The following is a 23,989-nucleotide window of genomic DNA, read 5'->3' as shown; positions in this document are numbered from 1 at the left end:
AGAGAAAGAAAGAGAGAAAGAGAGAAACCGACCAACTGACCAACCCAGGGAATAAAGAAAGACAATGTGGAGGGATGGAAAAACAGGAAGAATTACTTTACATTCATTTACATTCACCAAACACTGTCATTTAAATTACTTCCAAAAGGCTTAATTTCAAAATAAATTAAAAAACACATTTGATTGTACCTATTTTATCTCCTAAGAAGAATTTAAACAGGGGAGAAAATCTCAGTGGCTCTCCTTTTATTACTGGTGGTGCCAGAAGATAAGACTTAGAGACTATGTGTGGTTCAAATCTGAATCTTTGAATCTGTAATAAATATAATTGGCTTCCACAGACATGCTGGATCCCTGTTCCAGCCCGCGAAGAGCATTTTTACAGACCCTGGAAAATATTTTAACACATCATTAAATTTTGCATATAATGGATCTCCTGTACTTGTTACAATTTCCAGATCATACTCTGGCTTTCCTTTCAGGTGGAGACAATTGTAGGAAGGTGTTCTCAGGGCATTCTCCTCTTGCTTTCAGAGGTGGGCTAATCCAAGGCTCTTTTGACTTTATTATTTTGATCTTAAGCTTTGTCTTCCATCATACTGCATTTAGTCCTCCCTGTTCTTTCTTGCCTTCTTTATCCCCCAAGAATCAGTACAAATTGACATAAAATGAAAAAAGAAGAGTAACAATAAAAATAATAAAGGGCTGTGATAATGATTGGCGCAGCAGACATCAGGTTAAATGCATTTTACAGATTAGCGTGCTGGGCATACTCCCAGGAAACTACACTCATTTACCCAGGCTTAGAAGTGCCACGGTGCCACTGCCTTCCAAGAGAAGACTGAACTCCTCCTATCCTCTCAGGACGTCCAGGAAATGGAGGCTGTTGTATTTAAGGCACTCTGTCTAGGATGAAGAGCATGGCTTTCATTCCTTAGAGTAATTTTTTACATGCCCCTTCAGGCAAGTTACTTAACCCCCACCCCTTTGTTTCAGCTTTCTCATGGGTAAAAGAGTATAATAATAGTATTTATTTCATAGGAATATTGAAAGTTTTAAATAAGTTAATTCCTACAAAAGATACCACAGTATCATTTAGTTATTATTGTAGAGGAGTGTATTAAATCTGAGGGTAAAGAGCTCTTAGAGATGACCTAGGTCCGCCATCAAAGACATAGGGGAGCAGGAGAAGATGCGTGTTGTTCATTTAGCAGTGCTTCTCTGGAGACCTACAAGAAGCTACTATGCCAAGTGAGCAGCCATCTCCTTCCTCATCGTGCCCCTTTGGGGTAGTTGTTAGAATAAATAGGTAAGGAATGTTGATCTTTCTCTACCCCTCATAAAAGTCTAACTGGAATCCATTTGTCTTGGTCTAATTTTTTTTAGATGTCTGTATTTAATTCACTCCTATAGATTCATGCCTTCCCTTTGTGAATCTTGACCTCCCATCATTTCTTTTACATAGTTACTTTTTTTTTAATTGATTGTTGTTGGTTTGGGTATGTTATTATTGAAATACCTGGCTCAATATTTGAAAACCACATAAAACCATATCACAATAGAATTAATGTATATAATGAGTAGTTCAGGGATCATGCCCTTAAAGAGGTTTTGAGTGTAAGTTATAATGTTTTTAGATGGTCCCTATTTGGTACACAGAACTAGTGATACTATAAAAGAGAATCAGTAGTTGAACATACTATGTTGATGAAATTTTGTAGCAAATAAACTCAGTTTATTTCATTTTCAAAGTAATATGTGTGCTCCTCAGGCTATTTTATCTGTTCTGTATTGAAAAGGCAAATGAGTTTCTGTTCATAAGGCAAAATGCATTTTTTTTAATATTGACAGTATTAGTTCTGCTGGTGTTTTTCATTTTCAAAATATATAAAAAATAAATGGAAACTCTGCAATTGATACATCATTACTAATACTTAATTTCAACATTTTTTCAATTTGCTATCCTTTGATGTTTGTCATCTTGAAAAAGATGGAAACATCATTTCATATATTATGTTTCCATTTCTGCACATATTAAAGGTCTTTTGTATAAAGCAGTAATGGAATATGCTTGAAGTGATCAAAATTTAATGGACCGTAGAGCATTTGTAGGCCAGGAGCTTTAGGATGAAATGCAAACAGCATTAAATGCCTAAATTATTTTCTTCCAGACTTTCATCTTATAGTGATTTTCTGCAAGAATAGTATTAGGGTCTTGTTGGGAACAGTTAATAGAAGCTGTAATAGATTATAACTGACTCTGTAATTAGTCATTTCAACACAGAGGTACTCTTTGAGCCACTGATAAGAATTGAATTGTGTTACTACATCATGTTTTCATTCTGCTGTCACAACCCAGCAATCCATATTCATAGACTCCTGGTGTTAAGCCCATTGCCAGTTTAACACAGATGTGGGAAAGATATGTACAAACTTCTTAGCTTTTTGATCCCTTTTTATTTTTCATTTGAAGAAGTAGCAGAGCAGCTTCAGAGTGAGAATAGTTGTATAGGTGTCTTGGTGACAGAATTATTGGAAGATTAATTTGGTATGTACATAAAATATGTATATATATTTTCCTATAAAGTATATATATGCAAAAGAAACACTATTATGATTAAATGTAAAGTTCATCCAAAATTTCCTTTGACATTTCTGATTTTTGAGTACTGTAATTTTTATCTTTTGAAATTAACTTTCATTCTTTTTGTTTCCTTTCAGGAGAAACCTTCATTTTCACATACTTCTATGAATAACACTGTTTTTATCCCCTGTAGAAGAGATATTAGATTTCACAATTTTAATTACATTGACTACACTATAGTCTCAGTTATATTTTACTTTATTTTTCTGTTATCTTATGTTGTAACAAATGTTTCTGTATGGTTGAATTCAACAAACATTGATTGAGCGCCTCCTCTGAGCCAAGTGTCATTAAGTGTCCTACAGTTCCTGAAAGCTCTGGGACCACTGAGGCGGGCGGTGAGGTGACTTTTCCCCAGGAGGTCAGAAAAAACTTCATGAGAGAGATGACATTTGAGCCCGTGCCTGAAGAAGGGGTAGGATTGTAACAAAAGGAAATGGGAAGTCATTCTGGGTGAGAGTGCTTTTTAAAGAAAAGACAAGGAGACAAGGAAGCAAAGAACATGTTCTGGTTTAACTGGATCAAAGGATGTTTTCAGGTGAAATAGGGAAATTTGACTGGAGAGATTAATTCTGGCCACAACTAGAATGTCTCTGAAACTGCACTGAAGACAGGATTTTAATCTGTGTATGATAGAAAGCTAGAGATGTTCGTTGATAAGGGAATGATGTGATCTGATAAGGCACACTTGTTTTCTGATTATAAGTAATATACATGCTTTATTTCTCCCCCTAAAATGTACTGTTAAGTTCAAAATTCTACTTGCAATCCATAATATTGATATTGCTTTTTTCTATAATTAAAGTAGCTAGTTTTCTCCATAGCATTTTAATGCAAAAATATAAAAGATATAAAAATTGACTCAAGAAAATAGATCCCCTGGAGAAGAATTTTATAAATTTATCATGAAAATTTGTAAAACCATGAATAGAAGTAGACCATATGGCAAACTGAATAGTTAAAGTAAGTGCCTATTTAAAGTTGTTAAATCATTTTTTAATGATTTTACATAAATCTTTGGTGTCCGAAATGGATAACTGGTGGATCTTATCCCATGGTGGTGATACATTTTACTTTGTTTAAGATAGCTAAAATTGCTAAGAAGTCAGGTAGAGTTTATAAACATTTGCAATAAGGAACTAGTTCTAAATATCTGTTTTTGCCTTTCTAGTTAATAAAATGCAAATTACAGCACTAACACAGTTCTTGTCTCATAGAAGGTTTTATATATATATATATATATATATATATATATATATATATATATACACACACACACACACACACATACATACATATAGAGGGGGAGGTGCTTAGTTCTTAAAGTCTGAATGTATTATGTACTTTCTAGTGCATTTTATTGTTTGAGTTAGTTTGCTCATCCTAAGTGCATTTGTAATAAGTGTATTTATGATAAATTTCTTTCTTCCCTCAACTTTTTAATATGATTTTTTTTTAAAAAAAAGAAAGTAAAAAGACTAGCACAACAAATACCTGTATATACCTGTATATGTACCACCTAGATTCAGCAGTTATTTGTATTTTATAATAAATTTCTTTGAAAATGAATTGACACTTGCTAAATATTATTTATTCCCCATCTTAGCATTAGTTTGAGCATGAAAGGTTTGTTTATTAACTGGGCTAGTTATCAGACACAAGTAGTCCTAACAGTTGTTTATCTTAAAAGTAGTTCAAATACAAAAATTTTGTGTACTTTTCCCCTATCTTAATATACCCTAATTTATGTCTTTTAACTATAACTTCTATTTATGCAAAGAGAGTTTCATAAAATATCTTTAAAAGAAATACTTTTAAATGACATTAGCGTGGGAACATTTTAAATTCATGTCTCTTGGGACTATAATATTCTGAGAGTATCAAAAACTTACAGATGTCTATAGTGGGAATTAAGACTGTATTTTACATTCTGCAAATGAGTATCTACAACATATACACAAAATTCTATGATTTATGTAGAGTTTATTTAAAATAGTAAACAATAGATATCTCTGTCTTTAGTTAATCAGCTTCATCAATGGGCCAAATAACATGGTAACCATGAAAGTTGTTAATTTTTCCTTCTAGTTTGTATTCATATTAAAATAATTTTATATTCGGAAGTGTGAGCTTCAATTCTGAAGTTTCCTACAAACTAGCAGGAAATCCAAGCTATGTCAGGTGTTTTTTAAATACAGAAATTGAACCCATTATCTTCTTGAGTAAAAGGGAGCCTGGTGATCAGAAAGATATGTTTTGCATCCCATGGAGTCTGGGCAACATTTCCTTTTTCTTAAAAATAAAGAAACTGGTTACCAGTTCGCATATGGATTATACATTACATCTGTTTAAAGGAGGAAAAGGAATGCTTGTTTCAGTGTTGAGAGGGTAGCAGCTTTACAAATGCAAATATTTTTCCCTTAAAAAATAAATTCTCAACTCTAGCAAATAGAGAAATAGATTATAATCAATTAGCTTTGAACAGGGAACTTTTTCTTTAGATGATTTGTGTAAACATACAGCATGTGAGAATGTATATATACTTACTAAATTTGTCTGCTGTTTTTGCAGATGTCTTTGGCTAGTCTCTTGGTCTCTGCATTGATTTATCTTGCTCTCTAGAAAACATTTTAAATGTATAAATAGACAACTTTCCTGTCTTCTTTTCTTTCCGTGTGGCTTTTCCAAGTGAAAATCAGTCGAGGATTCAGAACACACTTTACCTCTGGAAATAAGTTGACGATAAGACAACCATGTACCTCTTTTGTATGAATGAGTTATTCCTTAATAAATATTTTAATAAATATTTATTGAACACCTAAAGTGTCAGGAATTGTTTCAGACACTTGAGATATATTACTGAACAAAAACATTTAAGATGCCCGAATTGATGGAGTTTATACTCTGTAAAATGAGACTGATAATAAACATAAAAAAGAAACATTTCAAGTAACTATATCAGCATAATGTGTTAGAAGATGATAATTACTTATAGAAAAATGGGGGGAGTAGATCTAAGTATGGAACATTGGGAATGTGGGAATTGTGGGTGCAAGGAGATGGGCTGTTCACAGTTCTAAATAGTATGGTTAAGGCAGGCCTCTTTGAGAGAAGTTTTAGCTAAGACTTGTTTGAGAAAGAGGTGAGGGAATTGACCCTTCAGGTACCTGGAGGAGTCCAAGGCAGAGGAAAGGGCTAGTGCAAAGGCTTGGCATATCAGCAACAGAGGCTGGTGTGGCTGGAGCAGAGTGAGCCAGGAGGGAGCAGAAGGAGATGGGAACAGGAGAAATGGAGGCAGATCACATTGGACCTCCTTGTAGGCCTCTGTAAAGACTTTGATTTAGAGCATTGGAAAGTTGTAAGCAGAAGAGTGACATTATCTGATGTATGTTTTAAAAGAATTCCTATGAACATGCAATGCAATATATATAATGCCTTACTGTTGAATTGTACACCTGAAACACTGGATTTCATTAACCAATATCACCATAATAAAAATAAATAAATTTTTAAAAAATGAAAGCTGAAAAAAAAAAAAAGAATTCCTCTGACTCATACTGAGAATAGACTAATGAGAGGAGAGTAGAACCAGGGAGACCAGAACAATGTCTGATGAAATAATCCATGGGAGACATGATGGTAGCTCAGAACAGGCTGGTAAGTGGTCAGATTCTGGATATGATCTGAAGGCAGAGCCAACAGGATTTACTGATTGACTAGATTCAGGGTATGGGGAAGGTGATTCCAAAGTTGACTCATCCTAAGTGCATTTGTAATAACATCACTGATAGGAATAGAACCAAGCAGAGAGAAAAGCATGCCCAATCTGTCATAGCAAATACATAATGTTGTAAATAAAGTCCAGTCCTCTTATTTCTGCGATGTTTTCACTAGACCTTGCTGCTTCAGCACCCAAGAACTATGTAAAGAAGAGAACTGATCTGAAGCAGGGATTATGGTGTGTGGAGGAGTTAAGATCAGAATTAGCTTCATCCTCTGGGACTGGAGAGGCACTGGGTAGCAGATGAGAAAGGAGATCTGGCAAGGGATTAACAGCCTGGGTGGACATCAAAGGGGCACAGCAGACCTTGGTCATGCTCAGTATCCAAATGAGTTACAAGTCATGGCAAGGCAGCTTCCTAGGTGACAATTTGTAAGAGATTGAAATATCACTGGATATGTATAAACTATCAGTAAATTGAATTTATCAATTGTCATGGTGGACATGGCAGGGGTTTTGTTTTGCTGTGAAGAGAATAGCTGTTTGAGACTAGAACTGGATAACTCTCAGGAAAGGCTGAGACCTTTCACACATGCTTCTTCTCTTTCTCAGCCCTTTCTTCAAGAATGTTGAGCCTCTTTTAAATTAACATTGAGCAGATGGAAGAGCAAATTAATAAGCTGAGGATGCCACTTGTCTTGGGCTCACAGAGGTCACAACTCAGACTTGATGTGGGTGGTCAGAAATGAAGTAGTGGGTGGGTAGGGTAGGTGGAGAATCCTAACAGGCAGCAGGATTCAGACGTGGGCAGCCCAATGATTGGATACAAGCAGGCATCTGATTGTGAGGCAGATGCTGGGAGCTCTTCAGTTTTAAGGAAGGGAAGAATAAGTCGGGGCTTCAAGGTCTGAAAGAGGGAACTAACTTTTATTGATTAGGTGCTATATGCATGATAGTGTGTTAAGGAGATAGATACATTGATAGAGAGATGGTAGATGTATTTCTTTTAGTTCTTGCAGTAAATCTGATAATATTATCATTCCCTTTGTAAATGAGGAATCTGAGACTGATCAGAGGTAGAGAGAGGTGAAACTCAAATTCAGGCTTCCTTCATTCCCAAATCCATAAAACCCTTATACTTTTTAGAATCTTGGAAATAGGAACCAGAGTAGAAGCATAAGGAATGAAGAAGAGTCCACAGGGGTTATGTTATATGCATTAATACAGCACTGCTGCCATCTTTCTGGACTAGAGTGGAGTGGATTGAGAGAAAGTGAGTAAAAGCAGGATCCCATAGGTTCGTAGTGAGACACTACAAGTTAGGTCTGATTTACCATGAGAGATGACTTGAGAAATACAGCATTAGAGTCCAGTGGTCAGTATAGCCAATTTAACAGGAAGTAACTTAATTCTAAACCCCACTGATTGGGGGCACAGAAGCAATTTAAGTACTTTTTACTTTAGAATTAACTCACTGAACCAAAGGATGGAGGCATCAGTAGAATCCATTGTGGAACTCTGGGTAAACGAAACGGGGCTCGTGATTAGGGTATGATTCTGTAGATGAGGAAATTTAGACTCTGAAAGATGAAGTGGTTTTGCTCAATAACAGCAGCAGATGAGTGCCCAATATGCAGATCTCATCTCCTACCTAACCTAGGGCTTTATCCACCATGCCATGGGGTCACTGCCAGGCCACCCTTGGCCTTCTTCCTCTCTATAACAGTGATTTTGACTCCTGTAGCTTTCACTTTCCTTTTCTTCAAATACTCTTTATGTGAATAATCTGGGAAATAGGTTGTTATTAAACAAGGGTTTGGCCATGACCACTTTGCTACTTTGGGATCTCGGGGGGAGCAGAGAGAAAATGGGAGAAAATTCAGGTAAATAACACTAAAAAATTTTAGATGGTATCAGATAGTCCTGGACAAGGTTCTTAATTGTTTTGTGTGACAAACTCCTCGTTTGTATCCTGGAAATAACAATGGTACCCCTTTTATAGAGATGTTTTGATAATGAAATGAGGTAATACATGTTATCTACTTAGCTCAATGCCCAGCTGAGTGGTTTACATGTAGTTTAGATGCCAGCACTCAAAATGTTAGTTATTATTAAAGGATGTGAAGGCAGTTTACTTCAACATCCAATACCATTTTGGAGGTAGCATAATGTTAGGCTATTCTAATGATATGTGTGTCTTCTTTTATGCTTTATAATATGGATGTTTCAGACCATTCTGCTGTACTCACTAGACTTCTTGGAGTTTAATTTAAACATTCTCATCAAAGTTAATGTGACTCTTCTTATTGCCACCAAACATGAGGATAGCCTTGTACTGTGCACTACCAGAGTATTACCTTCTCCCAGCTGCTTCCTACAAATGGCAAAATCTTGATCTTATAAAAACAATGCAAGAGAAAATATGTCAAGGAGGAAATAATGATCAATTTTTAGGGTGGTGAGCAAGATAAAATTTTAAGAAGCCAAACCTGAGTTGCATCAGACACATTTAATTTGACCCTTTTGTTCCCAGGAACATCCTGATTTTCTGGTTATGAAACCATTTGGAGTCTTCTTGTAGACTGTTCTAAACCTTAAAGCATGCAGCAGTTGGTCTTCCTTTCTTATTCTCAAAAGGAAAAGGGCTGACTGTCTTCATGCAAATTAGTTTGCTTTTGTCAAAAAACTTCAGGGGACTCATCTATGAAATGTAGACTCACAGTAAGAAATACAATGCATCTTACTGTTCTTCTTTTAGCCATTGTAAGATTGTTTCCCACAGTATGGAATACTTTTTAAAAAACGTGTTTCATCACAATGCCAAAACTCCAGCAATGCCTTTGACTGCCTTCAGGGATGGTGGTGGAGGTGGGAAAACTATTCAGTACATTATTTTCAGATGATTTTGCACATAGCTAGGGAAAGTGCAAATGAATGCAGAAAGATAGGACTGAGGTACTAAATTTAGGACCAGCAATTATAGACATTGGAGTTCTGAGCTTATTTTTGTTCTTCTGTGATTTGTAATACATATAAAGAAAATACTAAGTAGTGATAGTTTAAAAATAATTTATTAAAATGAATAAAATTTGTTTTGACGTCTGACACTTTAGAAGTGTATCTCATTGTTTTGACTGTATTAATTGAGTTTTCCCCCCTTGTATTTCAGTGACAATTTCAACAAGCACCTTTTTTGATGGCTTGCTGGTGACAGGACTATACACATCTACAAGTGTTCAGGCTTCGCAGAGTATTGGAGGGTCCAATGCTTTTGGATTTGGTAAGCTATCCTGACATAAGAAATCAATAATTGTCAATATTTTATACAGTTAAAAGTCTTGTTTTTGAAATAATCTGTTTAAAAAATACTAACCATTTATGATTTCAGAAATAATATGAAGCAATTTTTGTGTATTTGCTTGAAGTTGGGCGAATTGAAATAAATCATGTAAATGAGCAGCCAGCCATGAGCCGATATGATGCTCGAAATCCCTCTCTCCATCTCTTGCCACTGTTACACTTGGTCCTGTGGTTCTGAGTAAATTTCTCTTCTGTAATTTAGGTTGCTGGAACTGGAATTCTCTCTGATGCCCATGCAATTATTCAGTATCCTATTTTTATAAACAGTTCCTAAACCCTGGAGAAGATGAAAAGTATCTTGATAAGTTTGGCAAGTAAGCATGCAGTACTACAAGTGGAAGATAGTAATTATTGTTTAAATGATCGAATTGTATGAGTATTCATAAAAGAATGCAATTCAATATTTAAGCCACTTATATAGAGTCTTTGTCCTTAAATCAGAGACTTGGCTGGTTACTTATGTGGAGAGGCAGAAAGCTACACGATAGTCACTGATCCCAGAGCATTCTCAATTTGGTAATCTTTACTTTACCCATAATGTGGTAAACATGTCAAGCTGGACCTTTTTAAGTAGACCTTTTTCAGCATAAAAAATGCAAATTTAATATATCAGTTTATGTGAGACATGAAATCACTGATCCCACTCTAAAACTGGAAAACTGCGGAGGACTTCCTCCATTGATGCGAGAAGATAGAATTTCATTATCAAAGGTGGCCTGTGTTCAACGTGTTTTATTTTTTCTGGGGTATTCATTAAATAATTTTTGCTATTTTTGATATATGAAAGAGTACCTCCTAGCAGTAGCTAGGACTGTCTGGTTCTAGCAGTAGCTCTGCCAAGGTGATTCATGGATTGATTTAAGAGCAATAATGTTGACGCTGCAATGTCACCCTGCTGGCCCTAGATGAGGTTCACAGCCTCAGGGCCTAAAGGAACCTGGAAGTCATTTAACCATCATGTTAAATTATTTGACATTGAGAATTTGCCCTATTTTTAAAAGATCCCAGATAAACTTTTATAAACAGTTGGTAACGACTTCTGAGGTCTAATCTTTAAGAAAAAATTTCTCTTAGGTCCAAAAACTCTACTTCTATTAGCCCCACCCTTTTTGTGCTCTGTAGCAGTGAAAGGTCAGCTTACAGTCATATATGTGTACATAATATACATGGCATACTGCTTCTTATGTTACAATAGGATCCACAAGTAGGGTTGCCAGATTTGACAAATGAAAATTTACAAGAGATCTGGTTAAATTTGAATTTTAGATAAATAATTGTTTTTTTAGTATAAGAATGCAATATTTGGGATAAGATGTCCTGGGTTCTATGTTAGCCCAATTTAATCAAAACATGTTGGAGTGGCGCTTGAGCATGGGCAATTTTTAAAGCTCTCCAGTTGATTATAATATCTATCCAGGGCTAAGAATCACTGTATTAGGTTAGTCCAAGGTCCAGCAACATCAGTATCACTGGGAACTTGTAAGTACAGAGTTCTAGGCCTTCTCTAGATTTAATGAATCAGATACTCCGGGGGTGGGACCGAGTGATCACTTTTTAAAAATACTCCAGGTGATTTTGATACACACTAAAGTTTGAGAACCACTCGTCAACAGTGATTAAATGAGAGAGTATTTAAATGACCATATAAACATGTAATAGTAAATCTTGCTAAGGGCTAGTAGGAGTGCTGGGAAAGGGTATGACAGAAACCAGATCTAGTCTAGAGTAAATGAGATGAAGTTAGGAAAGGCTTTCCTGAGAACGTGGTATTGAGCTGAGATGTGAAGGATGAGTGGTAATTAGTTAGCTGGAGGTCTGTGGAAGGTGGGGCACAGCATACCTGAAGGAGGGTGCAGTAGATACAAAGGTCTCAGGGTGGGAAAAGACTGGCAATGTTTAGGAATTGAAAGAAAAACTTGGAGTGGCTAGACCTGCAATCAAGAGGGAAAGTGATAAGGCTGGATAGGAGCCAGACTATTCAGGATCTTGAGAAGGGGAAGCAAATGAGAGGTTTTTTTTTTTTCCATAGACATCTATGTAGTTTATAAAACAATTCCCCTAATTGTTCTTTTTCTCCCCTGGCTCTCCACCTAGCTATTACATTAATGCTAACTGCATTCACTATGCCATGCTCCCCATTCCCGTGACCATCTATCAACTACTAATTTGTACTTTAACCCTTCACCCCATTCTCCCATTCAACCCCCCCACCTCTGGCCATCGCCAGATTGTCCTCATTATTTGCAAGTCTATTTTTGATTAGTTTGTTATTTTTGTTCCTTAGATTCCACATATAAGTGAAATCGTATGGTATTTATCTTTCTCTGTCTGACTTATTTCAGTCAGCATAATAACCTCGAGGTCCATCCATGTTGTTGCAAATGGTAGGATTTCATTTTTTTAGTGGCTGAGTAATATTCCATTGTATATATGAACTATAAATTCTTTATCCAGTCGTCTGTTGATAGGCATTTAGGTTACTTCCATATCTCGGCTATTGTAAATTGTGCTGCCATGAATATAGGAGTACATAGATTTTTACAAATTATTGTTTTGGTTTTCTTTGAATAAATGCCCAGGGTTGCTGGGTTAAAAGATATATCCATTTTTAATTTTTTGAGAAACCTCCAGACTGTTTTCCATAGCGGCTGCACTAATTTGCAATCCCACCAACAATGTATGGGAGTTCCCTTTTCTCTACATCCTCGCCAACACTTGTTGTTCTTTGATTTATTGATGAAAGGCATTCTGACAGGTGTCAGATGATATCTCATTGTGGTTTAATTTGCATTTCTCTGATGATTAGTGACCTTGAGCATTTTTTCATATGTCTATTGGCAATCTGTTTTTCCTTTTTGGAGAAGTATCTGTTCAGGTCTTCTGCCCATATTTTAATTGTATTGTTTGTTTTTTTGTTTTTGAGTTGTATGAGTTCTTTATATATTTTGGATATTAACCTTTTATCAGATGTATCATTAGCGAATATCTTCTCCTAATCAGCCAGTTATCTTTTTGTTTTGTTGATGGTTTCCTTTGCTGTACAAAAACTTTTTAGTTTGATGTAATCCCATTTGCTTACTTTTTCTTTTGCTTCCCTTGCCTGAGGAGATATATCTGAAAAGAACTTATAGTTAGCAACATCAGGGAGTTTACAGCTTATGTTTTCTTCTAGAAGTTTTATGGTTTTGGGTCTTACATTTAAGTCTTTAATCCATTTTGAGTCTTTTTTTGTACGTGGTGTCCAGTTTCTTTTTTTTGCATGTATCTGTCCAATTTTTCCAACACCATTTATTGAAGATACTGTCTTTATTCCATAGTATATTCTTGCCTTCTTTGTCATGTACTAAGTGAGCATATAGCATGGATTTATTTCTGGGTTCTCTATTCTGTTCTATTGATCAATGTATCTGTTTTTATGTCAGTACCATGCTGTTTTGATTACTGTAGACTTGTATAGTTTGATATCAGGTAGCGTGATACCTCCAACTGTGTTCTTTCTCAGGATTGCAGTGGCTATTTGGGGTCTTTTATGGTTCCACATACATTTTTGGATTATTCGTTCTAGTTCTGTGAAAAATGCTATTGGTATTTTGACAGGGATTGCATTGAATCTATAGTTTGCTTTGGTTAGTATGGTCATTTTAATGATGTTAATTCTTACTACCCATGAGCACAGTATATACTTCATTTATTTGTATCTTCTTCAATTTCTTTTTTCAATGAACAGGTCTTTTACCTCCTTGGTTAATTTGATTCCCATGCAATTGATGGTTTTAGGCTGAGCTGTGACTTGAACAGATTTCGTTTTATTTTATTTTATTTTATTATTTTACTTTATTTTATTTTTATGCCTATAGCACCTGGTATTCCTAGGTAGTCTCCCATCCAAGTAACTAACCAGGCCCGACCCTGCTTAGCTTCCGAGATCAGACGGGACCGGATGTGTTCATGTTGGCATGGCTGTAGACAGCTTTTCATTTTAGAACAATCACTCAAGGGTTAGCATGGAGAATGAACTGTAGCATCCAGGAGTGAATGCAGAAAGACTATTACGCGGTGAAAGTTCTTAGATGACAGGACATGTAAGGAGTTGAGGTACAGGCTGGTGGCAGCAACAAGAAGGAGCAGTATGTGGAGGGGTAATAGTTTGGGGCGTGGAGTCATATGGACCTGCTTGCAGATCCAGTCCCCAACCTTTTTCAGCCATGTGTGTCAGCTGAGTTACTTAACTTCTCTTAATTAACTTAATTAACTTCTCTTAAGCTTAATTTCCTCATCTATGAAATGGCGATGGTAATGGTACTTGCTTCATAGGATGTTGAGTAGTTGTGAGGATTAAAGGAGGTGATTTATGTAAAGCCTTTAGCTCTTAGAAAAGGCTCAGTAAAACTGGGTATTCAAAATTATGAATCTTGATAACCAAAGCAACTGATTTTCTCAGTTCAGGACTTGTATATACTTTCTTTGGAGGGCAAAAAATTTTTCTCAGGTGGAATTAATCGAGGGTTTATAAATCCAGATGATTCAAGAGGACTTGGCTGAATAAAGTAACTATCATTTGCCAAGGTGGTGTCTTTAAATAAGAAAAATCATTAAATATTATTCATAAGTATGTGAAAGAACATATAAAATGCAGGTATCATATTGCCTCAGATTTTAGCTAGTAAGCTGAACAAAAACCTAAGAATGAAATTGTAAGAAATTATTTAGGACACTCATTCTTCATGATATTTTCTGTGTTGACTTTGGAAGCTGTAAAAAGGCAGTTTCACTTGAGTTAGAATGTATTTTGATTAGCTTAAATTACAAGTAGTCTTTCCATTACTCTCAACCCTATATCTTTGGGTTGATAGTCTGAAGAGGCTTCTGAACATGAAGCCCACTGATAGTAGTTTGACTTCCATAGCCAAATGCTCGGGCTCCCACTAGTCACTTGGCATTTTGAAAGGACATGATTTTTATATGGATGGATGCATAAGTGAGATCTTTATATAGTTTCAGTAATATCCAAATAATTTTATGTGTATTTATGTGATAGTGGCAAACCTTAAAAACCAAGTTTTTAATAGACCTGGCTACTGTTAGACTTCATCTTCATAAATAATGTTTTCTAATAGAAAGCAGGAGGTAAAATGCCTTTTCGATAAATGGCACTTTTTGGAACAAAATCACATTAATTTTTTTGGTATTTGATATGTTTAACATATTTTTTACAATTTAAGAACAAAATGAAAAGATGTAATTTGAAGAGGGTGCAGGTAAAGTAGAGGAAACTTTTATAGGAAGTAAAATGTAAAAGAATTGCTCTGTCATAGTGTAGTTATAGTAGGATCAGGCTGAAATAATGTGGCATTCTTTAATCGAGAACAAGAGTTATTGAATAAATAATTTATCATTAGGCTCTGACTTTGATGGAATGTTAAACAAACATGATTTATTTGGCATTTTCCCAACATAATGTAGGATTAGTGTGCGATATTGGTGTGTTTAACTAGCTGTGACAAATGAGGCAAAGTATAGAGTTGAGTCTAAAAAGGTACTTCTAAAAGTTTTTTTCAGAGTTAATTTTAAATGTGCTAATTATACTAAAGTTTTAGCCACTCTCCTTTGAATATAAAATGTGTGTATAGTCAGCCAAAGTAAGGCCATAATTATTCTTAAGATACTGTTATATAAATGTAATTCCACTAACGTAACTACAGCCTTTTATGCAAAAGTACAAATCTTTAAAATGCATGCATCACTGACCAAATATAGACAAATGCCTAATAGCCAGAAATACATTAAAACAATGCAAAAGATGACTGTATGCCAGCAATGTAGTGATTTGAAATACCTCATTTTGCTTGTCAATATGAGAAAACATGCTGCCCTAGGAGAGTGTGATGTTTAATTATGGATTTCTCTTTGTGCATCCCAGAAAAAAAAAATGCTTCCCTCTTGTCTTTGGCATTGAATTCCAGTTCAATCATGTAAATCTTCAAGGCTCATTGTGGTTGCTCAATAAAAGGCTATTTGAATATCCTTTCATACAAAATTGTTCCTTTTCCAGAGGCTGAAATGCATTTTACTCAATATTTAGTATTCTGGCTCTAAAAGCATTTTTTGTATTCTGGCTCTAAAACCTGAGAATTGCATTTGCAGGTCTGATTAGTAGCAGTCACACTTCAGATTGTTAGATCTTGCATAGATTAAACTTTTTGTGCTTTGTAATTCCTAGATAATTTTGCTCAGCTAATACATTAACTTAGCAATTTTTCACTTAAACTTTTGTAATTTCCTATGTGTTTCATTTATATTTTCTGTAGTAATTAGGCATCCTAGATCTAATCATTTGTTGTTATAAAACTTAAAATGGCAAGATTTGATGAATCTTCCAAGTTTGGGAAGAGGTATTGTGATCAGATCCAAGATTCTTTTCTTTTGAATCTTTTGTCTTAAACAGTCAATCATGTCATATTTTAAGTAGATTAAGTGACTAACATAAAAATGTAATATTTTCAATATTACATTTAGAACATAGTATTAGAAATTTTGGACATGATCTGATTTTTTTTTCAATGTGATTTGATACTCTAACTTTAGATGAATAGGAATATATTTACAAAACAAATTATTTAAATGTTTAAAAAACACTTTAAATTTTACTAAATCTTATATTGGTTACTAGTTAATAAAAATGTGTACTTTACCAGTAGATTAAGATTGTTAATGTTTCATTGCCAGGATGCAAGTTTTTGATTTTTTACTACTTTTAATTTTTATTTATTTATTTTTCAAAACAATCTATTTATCTCTTTATTTATTTATTATTTATTTATTTATTTATTTATTTATTTATTTATTGTTTTTTTATAGTGACATTGGTTAATGAAATCCAATAAGTTTCAGTTGTACACTTTAACAATAAGGCATATATATGTATTTACACTGTGTGTTCACCTTCCATAGTTAGGTTTCTTTCTGTCACCACAGTCACCACATATTTGATCCCCTTTACTGCGCCTACCTTCCCCACTCCCCCCACCCCCTACCTTCTGGTAACCACTAGTCTATAGTCCATGTCCATGAGTCTGTGTTTGGCCTGTTCATTTGTTGCTTTTAAGTTTATATGCCACATATAAGTGATATGTGATTTTCAACTTTTTCTGTCTGGCTTAGTTCGCTTAGCATGATTTACTATTTTTAAAATTGTCACTAAAGATAAAGTATAGGGTCCATTTAAGCTATCTTTTGGTTATCCTTCACATTAAAACTAAGTCCAACTTTTTACAGTTTTGCTAATTATTGCCAGGACCCCCATGTCCCTAGGCATGAGCTGCAGTTCAATCTTAGGTGTCCTGTTTGTGCAACAAAGAGACACACACTTGTGATATGCACATATTTAGGGCTTAATATCTGTAAAGAGGAGGCAGCCACTATCATCTTCATTATAGGGTCCTTCATTATAGTAGTGGTATTTATTTACTAGCCTAATTAAGTTAAATTACTCAGAATGATCTTGTTAAATTATTTTGTCTGTTTACAAAGAAATGCTTTGTAACATAAGAAATGTTAAACATATCGGGGGATTCAAAGGCATGACCTTTTATTGGGTATGGTAAATGATTTATAACAAGAAAACTCTAGGTTAATTAAACAAATTAGTCAATGGTATAAGAAGCATAGCTGACAAGAGATGCAATTTACATTAATTTTTCCTGTTTATAAGCATTTAACCTAAATTTGGTATTTATTCATTCCACTTGGGTGTGCCAGCATTATCGTCGTTAAGAAATAGTATTTCTCAGTTGTGTTAGACATATGACAAAGAATTCAGGGATATTTCCCAATTCCTAAATAATTAACTTGAAAACAGTAACTTGTTAGGGTAATAGGCATGATGAATATAAAGCTGTTGAATTAATCAGCCAACAAATTGCTAAAGCAAATGTTGTGGGGCATGAGATCTGTGCCCAGTGAAGGAGTTAGTAAAGGAAGGCAGCTCAGTGCAATGATTCATTACATGTCCTCTGGAGTTAGGCAGCTCAGGTTTCCTGCCTGATTCTGCTTCTTGCTAACTTGGACCACATACTTTTCTTCCTTGAGCCTCAATGTCTGCATCTGTAAAATGAGGATGCTAACAGTGGTGCCTAGTTCACAGAGTTGTTTGGTAGATTAAATGAGATGATCTATTCCAGGGTTCCCCAATCCCTGGGCCACAGACCCGGTCTGTGGCCTGTGAGGAACCGGGCTGCACAGCAGGAGGTGAGCGGTAGGCCAGCGAGAGAAGCTTCATTTGTATTTGCAGCTTCTCCACAGTGCTGGCATCACTGCCTCAGCTCCACCGCAGATCATCAGGCATTTGATTCTCATAGCAGCACCGGTCCCTGTTGTCAAAAAGGTTGGGGACTGCTGATCTATTCAAGTGTCTAGTATATATGCTTACAGTAGGTATTACATAAAGACTCAGAAGTGAGAATTCTTTCTTTGAAATATGAAACAGAATAAGAAGATGATTCAAGTGGCAGAGGTTTGAAAGAGGAGGTCGATTCTAAATTGGAGGGAGGGAATGTACCTAGTTTCTTACCCATAGAATTTAGAACTGAAGTAGACCTTCAGTAGAGCCTGGTTCAGCCCCTGTCCCAATGTATAGGTAAGGGAGCAAGGCTTAGGATGAATAAGTAGTGGCTTGTCACAACATTATGTAAGCATGAGGACCAAAACCAGGTGCTCTATCATCACATTCAGTTCTCAGATACTTTTTAAAAAAATACAATTCACATACCATAAAATTTGTAATTTTAAAGTTTACATTTTCGTAATTTTAGTATATTCACAAGGTTGTGCAACCAATACCACTATCTAATTCCAGAACATTTCGTCCACTCCAAAAAAGCTCCGTACCCATTAGCAGTCACTCCTTAATCCCTCTCCCCTCAGTCCCATCAAGGACCACTAATGTACTTTCTGTGTATTTGCCTGTTTTGGACATTTCATGTAAATAGAATCATGCAATATGTGGCCTTTTGCGTCTGGCTTCTTTTATTTAGCATAATGTTTTCAAGGTTGTGTTGCTGCAGATTCAAGGCTCCGAGGTAAGGGGTACAAGGCTTGGGCAGTTGGAAGAAAATATGGGGAGCTGTAGGCAACTGCGACATAGCTCTTTATTCCAGCAAGGGCATGGCAAGCCTCGCAGGGCCCGCGGCGGCACTTTTTTATACACAGGTTAGACAGTAGTGGCACACGGCCAGATAATGGAAGCCCGTGCATGCACACCAGGCACATGGTTGCGTAAGGGGAGAAGTGCTGAGTCACTTCCACTCTGAAGTTAGCTGATAAGGATGTCGGAAGGGAGACTGACTGCGGCCATCTTTCTTTCTCTGCGCAAAGGTTCATCCATGTTGTAGCATTTTTCAATATTTCATTCCTTTTTTATAGCTAAATAATACTCTCTTATAGATATACCACATTTTGTTTAGCGAATGGACATTTGACAGTTCTCAGATTCTTAAAAGGAGTTAGGGCTGGGCAAACTGAAAAATAAAGTTTAAGGAGGATGAAAGCAATAGGACCACTGAATTCCTTAAATATTCACCAGTGACTTTAAAGCCCCTGAATATCCAAATTGCTTAACCTGTTCTATGGCTCAGATCTGAAAATGGTTAAACCTAGAAATCAAGACAAATTGCCCCTCTGCCTTCCTTCTTGCCCTTCAAGGGTGATAGGACACTGTGGCATGTTTTTACCCTAACTTTTGGGCCTCAGTTTAGACTATGAGATACACAAACCAAGCTGAGTCAATCTAATTTACTAATTCAGGAATTTGGAATCAAGACTCTTCAATCCCAGTCCAAGTCTTCATGAGCTGGATCAAAGCACATGTAAACATTTGGGAGCTCTGGGCAGCCGTCTTCCACCGTGGCTCAGAGGAATGTCCTGCAGGGAGAGGAGGAGAGACACGGAATGCTGCCTGAGGGATGGGAGCTTTCCAGGTTCTTATTTTAGTTTTTATTCTCACCAGGTTCCGATATTCCTGGGTTCTAAGAAACAAAAATAAAAATAGCTAACATTTATTCAGCACTTGCCATGTGCCAGGTGTGTTGCAGATATAAAGTCTTTTGAACCTAACAAAAATCCTACTATAATTATCCTACTATAATTATTGTAGATAAAGAACCTTTGGCACAAAAAGGATAAGTAAATTGTCCCAGGTCACACGTACGGAGTTGCAAAGCCATAATTCAAACCTGCCTCTGTAGCCTCCCACTAAGCTCTCCTTACAGCACAAGCCAGGTTGAGTTAGTTTCTATTACAATCAAAAAGAACCTTGTGAAAAAAAGACCTCTCTTGCTGTTTCCCTGTCTGTCCCTATCACTTATCTCTTTCCAGCCTTCTTATACCCCTTTTCAGTCCCCTACTCCTACCACATACACACATCTACACCCATACACTAATCATAATAACCCACAGTCAGTTCCAAAATCTCAGCTGCTTAAGACCTCTTTGCTCTTATTTATAGGGCTTGGAATTCTTTCTGGCTGTCTATTGGGCAAACATCCTGCCACCTTTTAGGGCCTCTGTTTTGACTCACCTCCTCTTTTTAGCCTTTACGATTTCTCCTCTCTGCTTTTCCCTGGCCCCCACGTCCATGGAACTCTACTCCCTCCTCCATGCTTGACTCTCTTCCCTGACCTCCACCAGCCATCTCTAACAATCTATTGAATTTATTTGTGTAAAAGCCTTTATACCTCTTTGAGCACAATAAATGGCCTAGTGACTTTCACTCTCATGGCACATACAAGTGCTCAATAAATATTGAATGAATAAAACAATAAAAATCTTTGAGGATTCACAAAGTATTTTACTACTAGAGCTAACATTACCTGTACACTAGGCATGTGTGTATGCTAGTGTACAGGTATATATAAGATAGAATATTACTGTCTTTAAGTGTGAAGATACTTCTGAACCTATATATGTACATATAAGTCTATACATCTACGCATATATTTAAAACTATACAAACATAATAAATTTTATCATCAGAAATCCTGGAGAAATTTATTAACCTGCCTACTACTTCGTCCCTCTCTCTCTCCTGGAGGTGGCAGGCACCAATGGCCAGATAGGAGAGTGGCTGACTAAGTGCCTTCTATAGAATCAAGGGGATAGAAAGAATAAGAGATTGTTCAGTCCACCTCATATCTTAAGGCATGTTGATGTGTTAATGATACATGACGTTAAGTTCTTATTTCATCTCTTAGATCTTTTAAAAAATGATGTCTCTATAAATTCTTAGGAATATATTCTAAGATTACATCAAGTGAGGTCATTAAGGAAGATTTTGGGGTATATACATTTAATCTCTTGTTTTAACTTCAGTACTTTTCTTATATCATTGAAAATGGTAAATGTTTGTTAAAAAGTAATTGCCACTTGTTTTTTTTCCCTTAGGCAAACCTTCCCCCCGCCCACCCCCCCGCCAAAAAAAAACACTCCATATAAGATTGATCCATTTCATAGTGCATTAGTAATTTACTTGTCAGTTTTCTCTGGACATTCCACAGATTCTAGATAGAGAGATTTAGCCTTGATAAGATATGTGCCCAAAAAACACTGTAGACACTTCAAATGCATCCCTTAGGAAGAGTTCTTCTAGTTCTTTTCTCTTCCTTATTTCTGCTCAAATCCATACTCTCAGAATCATGATAAATTGGTTGTTCATAAATAAGAATGTCAGGAAATTCACATTTTTAGAGCAATTCTAATAGAATTTGCCACTATGCTATGTAAGCTATGATTTTTAAAAATATTTTATTAAAATTTTGCCTGTTAGTGTTAAAAATAATTTTTAAAGAGACTCTTCTTTCTTGGCAAATATAACCTTATTTCTGTTTTTTTAACAAATATTTGCCCCAAGGACTTAGCTCTGAATAAACAAGGATAGAGCACTAGGTCTTTATGTGGGGTACTTTTTCATATGCCAAAGTATTTAAGAATTCTGGAAAATATGTTTCTGTAAATGAAGTCTTATTCCTCACTAGATAAAAACAGAAATGAGAATATATTTCTCTCTCTTTCTTAAGTAATAATTTAAAAAACCATTTAGGAATCGTGAGTCTTTGTTGTTAAGAAATACTATTTTCTTCTAGAAGGGTGACACTTTTCAGAGTATGCCAGACTGTCCATTTTAACAAGAGACGAGCCTGAAGTATCTCTTTAAGAGAAGAAACTTCAAAGATTGACTTTGATCTAGCAGTCATTTTGCTTGTAATGTGATTTACTCTTGAGGTTTTCCAGTCCTCTTTTTGAGTGTCCAGATATGATAAATGAGTTTATGTTTATAGTAATTGATTTATAAATACTCTTGGATGAAGTTGGCTTTTTCTTTCCTGGCAGTTAAATCTAAGAACAACTTAATAATTTTATGTTATTACTTCCTAGAAATAATTCTGATAGTTATCTTTGAAATATTAAAAAAAAGGAGTGAAAGTAAATTCTCGACATTGCCTAGAAAATAGCTCTGGTTACAACATATGAATTTGAAAATGGATGTGGGAGTCCAATAAAGGCATTTTACCAAATGCTGGTTCTGTTTCCACTCTTGTCTTCTGTTCTGTTGTTTGTATTCAACCCTCTAGTGCTGAGTTTTGCATGTAGCCTAATAGATATGTAGGCTGCTCTGTGAGGCAAACACACAACTAAATTACTGTTTTCAAGACTCTGAATGTCTGAATGGAAAGATACTTGATAGTGTGGGTGTTGCCATTTTAGAAAACAGAATAGCAAAAATTGTTAATATTTTGGTAAAAGTTCAGACTGAGCTTCCCTCCTGCTTTTCTTCCTACATGTTTTCATACATCAGAACCATGTGTTGTTATTATCTAGTTAATTATGTTATTCCTGGTTCTTTTTCAGAAAAGTTCCACTCCACATGAACTCTAGCAAATAGCAAGTTAAAAGTAAAATAAATGGAGCTATCAGAGATCATGTTCTGGAAAGATGTTTTGTTTATTCTTGTTTTCTTTTTAAAATAAGTATTTGCATTATGAGAAGATTCTTTTTTAACCTGATCTGATAGCATTTAAATAATAACAACAAAAATGGAGAGAAATCTGTTACTAATTAAAGAAGAACTTAGCTAGGGTTTGACTTTACAGTTCTAGAGAATGGGACAAATAACCATTTGGAATAATTGTGAGATTGATGAAGTTTATCTTTCACGCCCCTAGACATCTCCCTTTTCTTTCTTCTTGTTACCTCATTTTTCACAAGGAGCTGATATCAGCCACATTATAGATTAATTTTTAAATGTTGTGTTAACAGCAGCTTTTCCCTCACTGCTTTTTGGAAATGCAGTGTCTCATGATATGTTAATAGGTCTTACATAGAAAAAGGATATTGATGTATAAAAAAGCTTGCAATATGCTGGTTTAACAAAGTTAAATAGTACTTTTTGGAATCTTTAATATGCTTTTTACTGTTTTTCTTTTTGAGATATAATTCACATAACATAAAACTTATAATTTTAAAGTGTACAATTTGGTGATTCATAGCATAGTCACTGTGTTCTGCAACCGTCAACACTAATTCGAAAACATTTTCATCACCCCCCAAAAAACCCCATATATATTAGCAGTCAGTACCAAACCCCAATTCTCTCATTCCCTGGCAGCCACTAATCTATTTTCTATCTCTATGAATTTACCTATTCTGGATTGGATTTATTTTATATAAATGAAATATAATACGTAGCCTTTTGTGACTGGTTTCTTTTATTTAATGTGTTTAAAGGTTCACCCATATTGAAGCCTGTTGAAGAATGAATTACTTTATTCTTATTTATTCTTATTTACTTTATTCCTATTATGAATTACTTTATTCTTATTTATTTATGAATAATAGTCTCTTCTATGGACATTTCATATTTTATTTATCCATTTCATCTGCTGATAGACATTTGGGTTGTTTCCATATTTGGCTATTATAAATAACACTCCTATGAACATTCGCATACAAGTTTCTTGTGTGAACATATATTTTAAATTCTCTTGAGTATATACCTAGGAGTAGAATTACTGGGTCATCTGGTAATTCTATGTTTAATTTTTTGAGGAACTGCCAAACTGTTTTCGATAGCAACTGCACCATTTTACAATCCCAATAGCAGTATATGAAGTCCCAGTTTCTCCACATTCTTTACAACACTTGTTACTTCTTCTTCTTGTTCTCCTCATCCTTTTAGTAGATAGAAACTGGTATCTCATGGTTTGATTTTCATT

At 35.4% G+C, this 23,989-nt stretch overlaps 1 protein-coding gene and 1 pseudogene across 1 annotated transcript in view; one reads left to right on the top strand and one right to left on the bottom strand.

Annotated features, from left to right (window-relative positions):
- The window catches only part of RELN (reelin), a 458,093-nt gene that overhangs the window by 58,035 nt on the left and 376,069 nt on the right, over positions 1-23,989 (top strand). Inside the window, exon 2 of the mRNA XM_039849355.1 lies at positions 9,535-9,645. Within this exon, the coding sequence (XP_039705289.1) occupies positions 9,535-9,645 (111 nt within the window). The remainder of the gene's footprint in view (positions 1-9,534; positions 9,646-23,989) is intronic.
- On the bottom strand, positions 13,574-13,693 carry LOC120591934 (uncharacterized; annotated as a pseudogene).

This window comes from Pteropus medius, unplaced genomic scaffold (genome assembly GCF_902729225.1).
Source record: "Pteropus medius unplaced genomic scaffold, Ma_sr-lr_union100, whole genome shotgun sequence".
Lineage (NCBI taxonomy): Eukaryota > Metazoa > Chordata > Mammalia > Chiroptera > Pteropodidae > Pteropus > Pteropus medius.
The sequence above is the reverse complement of the archived record's forward strand: the minus strand, read 5'-3'. Positions and strand labels throughout refer to the sequence as shown.